Source organism: Dendropsophus ebraccatus, chromosome 10 (genome assembly GCF_027789765.1).
Source record: "Dendropsophus ebraccatus isolate aDenEbr1 chromosome 10, aDenEbr1.pat, whole genome shotgun sequence".
Lineage (NCBI taxonomy): Eukaryota > Metazoa > Chordata > Amphibia > Anura > Hylidae > Dendropsophus > Dendropsophus ebraccatus.
The window spans coordinates 95,317,849-95,326,980 of record NC_091463.1 but is presented as its reverse complement, the minus strand read 5'-3'; the positions used below and the strand labels follow the sequence as shown (position 1 = coordinate 95,326,980).

Genomic DNA, 9,132 nt, shown 5'->3' with positions numbered 1-9,132 from the left:
TGCTATGGTAACTGCTCCGCTGCCCCTCTCTACAAGGTCCGATATATCTCCGCCAGAATCTCTATTTTGACAATAGCAGTGAGGAGTGTTAGCTAAGAGTTGGGGGTCTAGCAATTGTTGCGGGTCTCAGCATCCAGACCCCAACCAAAACTTTTTGGAGACTTTAAAGAAGAAGTCCGGTGCAGGGTGAACAAATCATTTTGGGCTGGGGGTGGAGGAAACATATCAAAGAAAGGATGCTTACCTCGCGTCCACGCTGTGCCGCACCATCAGTTTCCCGAACCCTGATGGATGTAGCTTTCTCTTGGCTTCGGGATACATCACAATCCTTTTGAGATGTCACCAAGGGAGGGATTTAGCCCACTCAGCCAATCGGAGACTGCAGCTGTGTCCCGCCCCAGTCACTGACATCCATCAGCCCAATACTTTTCTCCATATAATGCTGCTGCTCACACCTCTAAGAGGTACCAGTCTGGGGTACCCCTTAGTCTGGGGTCACACATAGGTTTGTGGTCAGTATTTTTAGCCAGAACCAGGAAAATTTTTTTTAAAATACAGCAACCTCTACCGACTGTAAGTCAGTGCAGTATTAATAAATCTATGTACCCGCTAGTGATGAGCGAATTTGAACGCTTATTGAATATTTTTCGAATATTCAGCGAAATATTCGACAATATTTGATAGATCGAATACCTTACTATTCGATCGAATATCTATTCGATCGAACAGTATTCGCTCATCACTAGTAGCCGCTAATATACAACTTTTTTGTCCTTCAGAGATAACCTTATAAGCGTAACATGAAGACACATATACAAGTAGTTAAGACAACACCGTGACCAGTATTTTATGGAGCTCTGCATGTCTCTTTCAGACAGTCACTCTCTGCGATACTATTTCCTTGGGGTCTCGGCCCCAGGATCCAGCGTGCTTGACCTCTCCATAGTGGGATATGTGGACGATAAGCAGACCGAGCTATACACAAGTGATATCGGAAGATGTGTCGCTGCAACTGAGTGGATGAAGAAGGAGAGACCCGACTACTGGGAGAGAAGGACGTGGAGTAATAAAATATACGAGGCTTTTTTTAGACATGAGATGACGCAATGGAAGAAGAAATTCAACCACAATGAAGGTGGGACATGTTATATATCCTATATACTTAGTAAGGCATCATTCATATCACATTTTCTTCTTCATTTTAAGGAGAAGTCCGGTCTATTGAACAAATTGTAAGCTAGCAGGTGGGAAAATAATAAACAATCCATACTTACCTTCCCCGGTGTCTCTCGCTCCCGCTTGCCGCTCCGGGACCCCCGCTGGACTACAGGATCTTCTTTGGCAGCAACGTCATGACCTGGTTGATGGACTGCCCACTCAGCAAATCAGTGATTGGCGCAAAACATCACTGCAGTCACTGATTGGCTGAGCAAGCAGTCCATTGGCCAGGATGGGCATTTTCCCTCAAGTCATGGTGACATTGCAACTCGGGAGAAAATTACTTCTGATGGGGTCCCGAAGCCTGTGAGTCGGCGCTTTGGGGCACCGGGAGAGGAAGGAATGGCTGTTTACTATGTTACCCCCTGCTGGCTGTTAGTTTTTTCAAATGGTCGGACTCCTCCTTTAATATGGGCCTGTTTTGACTGCAATCTGGCTGGGCAATATACGTTGTCTACAAGACTCCTAGTTGAACTCTCATACAAAGACTTAAAGTGTACCTAGCGTTATAACTTTTAAAATCTAGATCATGATATAAGGCAAGTTTGCAATTTAAATTCATTATTTCTTTTTTAGTTATCATAGGAAACACAGGACCTGTGTTTAGTCTCTTTGGAAAAAAAAGAGACTAAACACAGGAAGTGCCGGTCATCTGCACTCACAGAGAAGGCAGTCATGTGATTGACGGACACATTAAGCTGTGACTCTCTGTACTGGAATTCCTGTGTTTTGTCTCTTACACCAGCACAAGATTGAAAAACTTCAGGAGACTGGACCTGGATACAGTAAGTATAGCTGTTATATAGCAGCATTCAGGAGACTGGACCTGGATACAGTAAGTATAGCTGTTATATAGCTGCCTTCAGGAGACTGGACCTGGATACAGTAAGTATAGCTGTTATATAGCAGCCTTCAGGAGACTGGACCTGGTTACAGTAAGTATAGCTGTTATATAGCAGCATTCAGGAGACTGGACCTGGATACAGTAAGTATAGCTGTTATATAGCTGCCTTCAGGAGACTGGACCTGGATACAGTAAGTATAGCTGGTATATAGCAGCCTTCAGGAGACTAGACCTGGATACAGTAAGTATAGCTGTTATATAGCTGCCTTCAGGAGACTGGACGTAGATACAGTAAGTATAGCTGTTATATAGCTGCCTTCAGGAGACTGGACCTGGATACAGTAAGTATAGCTGTTATATAGCTGCCTTCAGGAGACTGGACCTAGATACAGTAAGTATAGCTGTTATATAGTGGCCTTCAGGAGACTGGACCTGGATACAGTAAGTATAGCTGTTATATAGCTGCCTTCAGGAGACTGGACCTGAATGCAAGTAAGTATAGCTTTGTTATAAAGCAGGAGAACTAAAAAAAAATAATGTAAATTGCAAACTTGCTCTATATCACATCCCCTGCTTATTTAGGGACACATTATGTCTAGGAGTCTTATGAGTAATGAGGATGGCCATGTCTCGTGTCCCCAGAGGGATCCCATCTTGAGTCTTAACCCAGCCTTCTTAACTCTTCAGCTCTGAGCAAATTTCTAGGTCTGACAATTTCCCTTTAAGTACAGTCCTATTCTATGTCTTACTAATAGATAGAGATTATGGATGTGTTATGGAGGGCCAGCTAGGAGTTGTAGTTCTTCTTGATGGGATGTTATTGTCATAGTAGCTGGAGGGCAGTGGTTGGATCCTGGGCATCTTCCTCATGCCAATACAACCTTTATCAGTGCGGGTCTGCACTTGTGGTATTGTCTATGTCCCTGTGGCTCTCATACTTAATACAATGCTGTGAGGAGACACCATGACCGACCCTTAGTTAACTAGGTTTAAAGTTGACTACTCATCATCAGCAAAATTGGCAGATACAACCTTGTACTTTTCTGGCCAATACCAGACTCCTAGTTTGTTTTTGCCCTCTGAAGTGGTAGGGTTGGATGTGAGGACTTCTTCTATAGGACCTTCTAGTGGCTTCCATAAGAAACCTATGTAGGAAGGCTATGTGACCTACCTCTCATGTGTGTATTTTTAATTCTTCAGAGGTTGCATCAAAGGAATGTGAATAATAGCACGTATATATAGTAACCTCAGTACATGCATATGACTAATACTACCCAACAACTTATTACTTCACGTGTAGAAAAATACTGCATATCCCTGCCCCTCAAAACCAGGGTTCATCCCCCCAGTCCAATTTTTTTAAGGTTTCCATTTTTTTTTCCAGTACAATATTATAAGCTGTTCCTGTCCTGTCCTGTGTAGGTTTCCATTTCTTACAGGTGATGACCGGCTGTGAGCTGGGAGATGACGGCAGCATTACGAGTTATCGACAGTTCAGATACGATGGAGAGGAGTACATGTATTACGACTTACCGACAGGAGCGTTCATCCCCACCATGGATGAGGCTCAGAACGTCACACAGAGGTGGAACACACAGGACAAGGGAATTGGGAAAACCACAATGCAATGCCTGAAAAATGAATGTATCGAGAGGCTGAAGAGATTCATTGAGTTTGGAAGAGAAGATCTGGAGAGAAGAGGTGAGGTGATATTCATTACCTAAGATATATACAGTATCTAGTCTATAGTCCATGCAACATCTTCCTGGCTACCATGGGCAGCAACATAGGAAAAATTATGTTTGAGTGGAATATCCCTTTAAGGAAGTTTTGTGAGCTCACAGAAAAGCACCATTGTGTCAGAATTCTTCTCAGATGATGCCTCCATATCCTAAGGTAGTGGACGTTTCCTTGTTGTCTTGTCCAGCTCTGTGCAGCTCAGTAGTTTTCGTGCTGCCAGGGTTTTCTATGGTTTGGATTATTACTGTAAATGATTGCATTCCCATAATTATTTCCCCAGACATTGCCTCTATATCCAGTTGCCTGCATGTTCCTCTATATCACTATAATCCACACTATAATCACTCACTGTCTTCTCACCGTATGATATATTGTGAGAGCAGAAGAGATACCAGAGGGGAGACATGTGACAATGACCTCCGGAGGGGAAATAACCATCTATACTGCACACCATGTAAGCAAGCATAAACCCTAGCAGCCTGATCAGCAGCATCCCCATATCAGCTCCCACTTACAACCCATCAACTCATAAGAACTTCAGCTTTTCATCATCCTTAAAGGGGGTGTTCTAATCTGCCCCTTTCCAGCTTGGCACCACCGTACCCGCTCTCGCTTCCTGGTTTCGGCTCAGGGGGAGCGAGACCAGGAACGCAGGGGTGCCAAGCTGATTGCAACATTGCATATACTGATACTGTCGCATCCCCCTCCCCCTTACTCTTGCTTTATTTCATTGCTGGACAGAGTCACCTAGGCGGGGCTTCATGGGCTCAACGGTCATGAAGCCCCGCCTAGTTGGCACTGTTCAGTGATGAAATAGAGCGATTTTAGAGCAGAAAAGTGATGCAGACAAGCTTTATATTGGTATATATTTAATGTGCAGCATCTAAGCCTGTAGATAGTGCAGAAAACCGCACATAGAGTAAGGGGGGGGGGGGGGGGGGGGTGATGGGGAGAGGGAGGCTGAAAAAAATACTGTTCTCTCACCTTAGGAGCAAGTTCCTGGTGGGAGGGTTCTTGTTGAGTCAGTGGAGAGAGACCAACACAGAGGGCAGTTCCTGCTGCAGTGAAGCCAGGGCCTGGCTCAGGCCAGGATCCTTGTCAGGGAACAAGAGACTTATTCTTTTTATGCAGCTTACTACCATTAGCTTGCAGTGCTAGAACCTTAGCAGGTAGTGATGTCCTCTGAGGAAAACCTTGTACATGTCAGGGACACCTTCTGTAACACACAGGGCAATATACCTGAGGCTAGGTACTGACTCCAATAGGACAAAGCAGCAATTCAGCCTATGTATCCTAAATGATCAGAGTCTACTATGCAGTAAGATTTCTAATACTGTATCTTTTTCCCCCCTTTGTAGTTCGGCCTGGGGTGAAGGTCTCACATCAGGAGTCAGGAGAGGTGACAAAGCTTCACTGTCTGGTGTATGGATTCCACCCCCGAGCTGTGGATGTGAAGTGGGTAAGGAACAGGACAGATGACATCCCCACATATGAGTCCACACATGTCCTCCCCAATCCTGATGGCACCTATCAGATCAGGGTCACCACGGAAGTGATCCCCAAAGAGGACGACAGCTACTCCTGTTATGTTGATCACAGCAGCCTGGAGGAGCCGCTCCTTGTCAGATGGGGTGAGTGTCATCTATACTGGGGGTGCAGTGTCCCAGAGCGGGTGTCCACTGCTGTTACGTCAGCATACATAGGTTGGTACTGTGTCTTATAGGCTCTGAACTGAAGCCTGTAGTATGCTGCTCCCACCACTTGATGTCACTCTAACTTTATATTGCACGGCTGAAGAAGAAACTGTCTTAAGGGTTAACTGTACACTGTGGTTATTGTATGACTCATGCCACTCCTCAGAGGTCACTAACTTATCACAGAGGGTCAGCTTAGCCCCTTGCTCAATTAGATACGCCTGTAGAGCAATATATATATATATATATATATATATATATTTTGGGGTTGGGACTAGTTGCAGGAGCGCTTGCTGAGGAAATTCTTCCAGGGCTTGGCCAGGCGAACAGGAACCACTTTCGGCAAAGTTTCTGATTTCTTCTGCCTGATTCTCTAGCCATGTCTGACTAAAGCACCTTGCGGTACGGCTGCAGTAAAAAGCGGGACCAACCCTATCCATGCTGGCTGACTGTTCTTCTTCCTCTGCTCACTGCAAAAGTTTGCAAAAGATATTTCACAAGTCAGTAGTTAGTAGCTACTGCAAGCTACTGATTTCCTAAGGGGTTGCCCTGACAGCTAGCTTTCCCACTAGGTGGGCCTGCATCCATGATCCTGTGTCACTCTGTACCCACAAGATAGCTTAGGCAGATGTTCATTCCTGTAGATGTAGGATTTTTCTCTCACAGCCCCAGCTGATTACCTAAGAGTCTGGATAGGGCCCTAACCCGTAACCAGCAGATTCAGTCACCATCGCTGTACAAACCAGGTTATTTATAAGTCACTGTCACTATTGCTGCATTAACAAAGGATATTACAGGTCACTTCCACTAAAGCCAAGTAAATCTCAAGCCAAAGCTGGCCATCCTCTTATACACTCCAATATCTCTCTCTTTTTACTTTTAAGAATTAAAGCCGGACATCTCTCTGTTTGTGATCATCGGCGTGATGGTCTTCTTTGTCCTTGTTCCCATATCCATCATTGCTGGAGTCATAAGATGGAGAAGTAAGTGTCAGCTTTCCCATTATGATGTATATGGATATGTAGAGGGGATATAAAAGTCTATCCACTGTTAAAATGCTAGCAGGTATTTGCCATGCAAGAAAATCAGACCCAGACAAATTATTTCTGATTGATTTCCAGCTTCAGTGTAACCTAGAGGATAAAGAAGGGAAGGGTAAGAACGGTGTGTACGGAACAGAAGGGTCGAGGGAGGGCAGAGAAGTCTGTAGGAGACAGTGGAGTCTGGATGGGGATAGTTGAGTATGGATGGGGACAGATATGTTTAGAGGAGACAAAGAAGTCTGAAAAGTGACATACTAGTCTGGATTAGACTGAGGGGTCTGGAGAACAAAGGGTTCAGGAGAGGGACAGCCTGGCCTGGAGATCACAGGATACAACGACTCTTCTGGTTTCTGTTCCTAACTCTCCTCCATCTTCTCTGCTTATTCCAGGAAAGAAGGAGAATTACAGTGCGGCCAGTGGTGAGTATTGTGCTCGGTGCTGTGTAGTCTGCTGCCGGGGGTCATATGTGATGGTCACTCATCTACAATATCACAGGAGACCTGTCTAATATCACTATTGTGAGCAAAAAGTCAATAAAATAAAAAAGAAATAGAGGTAATCTAGGTCAGCGCTGTCCACACAGAGAAGTGGCCAAAAGCTTAAATAAATGAACTTAATATAATAAAAAAGTTCCTTTAGTATAGCACAAATATGACGCGTTTCGAAGACATATGTCCTCTTCATCAGATAAAACAGAGATGCAGAGTTGGGCTATATGTATATTTGATAGATGTTCCAGCACAGTCAGCTATCTCTCCAGATCCTCCACTACTACTACTGCCCCACTACTACTGTATGTTGCTCCATTACTACTGTCTGCTGCTCCACTACTACTGCCTGATGCTCCATCACTACTGTCTGCTGCTCCACTACTACTGTCTGCTGCTCCACTCCTACTGTCTGATGCTCCACTACTACTGTCTTCTGCTCCACTACTACTATCTGATCCTCCACTACTACTGTCTGCTGCTCCACTACTACTGCCTGATCCCCCACTATTACTGTCTTCTGCTCCACTACTACTATCTGATCCTCCACTACTACTGTCTGCTGCTCCACTACTACTGCCTGCTGCCCCACTACTACTACTGCCTGCTGCCCCACTACTACTACTGTCTGCTGCTCCACTACTACTGTCTGATCCTCCACTACTACTGTCTGCTGCTCCACTACTACTGTCTGATCCTCCACTACTACTGTCTGCTGCTCCACTACTACTGCCTGCTGCCCCACTACTACTACTGCCTGCTGCCCCACTACTACTGTATGTTGCTCCATTACTACTGTCTGCTGCTCCACTACTACTGCCTGATGCTCCATTACTACTGTCTGCTGCTCCACTACTACTGTCTGATCCTCCACTACTACAGTCTGATGATTCATTACTACTGCCTGATCCCCCACTATTACTGTCTTCTGCTCCACTACTACTATCTGATCCTCCACTACTACTGTCTGCTGCTCCACTACTACTGCCTGCTGCCCCACTACTACTACTGCCTGCTGCCCCACTACTACTACTGTCTGCTGCTCCACTACTACTGTCTGATCCTCCACTACTACTGCCTGCTGCCCCACTACTACTACTGCCTGCTGCCCCACTACTACTACTGTCTGCTGCTCCACTACTACTGTCTGATCCTCCACTACTACTGCCTGATGCTCCTCTAATACTGACTTAAAATTTGTTACAATGTAGTTCTTTCATGTTAGGAGGCTGCTTCAGGTCTATGTCATAAATCTTTTCTTATTTTCACAGCTTCAGACACGTCCTCTGACTCAAGTCTTAGGGTAAGTATTGGAATGACTACACCTGATAATAAAGTCTCTGATTAGAGGGAAGGAGGGAGATTGTTCACACAGGCAAGAGAGACATTCATTGAAAGATGGATGGAAAGATGTCACTTTTTTTGCATTGAACAGTTGTCTGTTGTTATTACAGCTGCACCTCCTTGGCCTGGCGCAATGATTTTGTCAGATCAGGACTATAGACCTGCGGTTGGGCCAGGACTTGTTGCTGCAATACTGGTATAGAAATGCGGCTGAATGGTCCTCATGTGAAAATGGTGGAAATCATGGACTGTGAGGGTCCCAGCACAGTTATCGTCTACAGTCAGTGTGTTGTCTTCTGGTGACCCTTTTACGGCTCTCCCTAATCTCCATGGTCATTTTAGGCTATTATTAGAGCTCTATACATACTTTTTGTAATTTTTCTTTTTTTGTCTAGATGAAGATGAGAGATGCCGAGACCGCCCATTGACCGATGGTGTGCACCTTCCTGTATACTCGCTGATCTTCTATTATGTTGTTACTATGTAGCACCCTGGGATACAAAGGATTCCAAACTCTATGGTTTAGGTATACATATTTTGGCTTGTCAAAAAAACACCATAATTAAAAAAAAAAAATTCAAACTGTCTTTTTTTTTTTAAGGAATTTTTTCATATACTGTACAAAAGTCAATGGGAAGAAAACTGTGACACCTACAGCATTCTGCAAAAAGTACCATGGACTCCAATATGTACCAAGTGTGAAAAATTTCCTGAAAATGTAATAAAAAACTTGAATCATAAAAAAAAATTTCAAAAAAATA

General features: G+C 44.5%; 1 protein-coding gene and 1 long non-coding RNA gene across 2 annotated transcripts; both read left to right on the top strand.

Moving 5' to 3' along the window:
- The first annotated feature begins 1,098 nt into the window (after positions 1 to 1,098).
- Positions 1,099 to 8,252, top strand: LOC138766608 (major histocompatibility complex class I-related gene protein-like). Its single transcript, XM_069944199.1, has 6 exons — positions 1,099 to 1,135; positions 3,461 to 3,763; positions 5,161 to 5,433; positions 6,381 to 6,479; positions 6,929 to 6,958; positions 8,239 to 8,252. The coding sequence occupies exons 1-6, from the start codon at positions 1,099 to 1,101 to the stop codon at positions 8,250 to 8,252; spliced, it is 756 nt and encodes a 251-aa protein (XP_069800300.1).
- Positions 8,253 to 8,292: 40 nt separating this feature from the next.
- Positions 8,293 to 9,132, top strand: LOC138766001 (uncharacterized). Its single transcript, XR_011358666.1, has 2 exons — positions 8,293 to 8,330; positions 8,767 to 9,132. It is a non-coding gene; the product is annotated as an uncharacterized lncRNA (long non-coding RNA).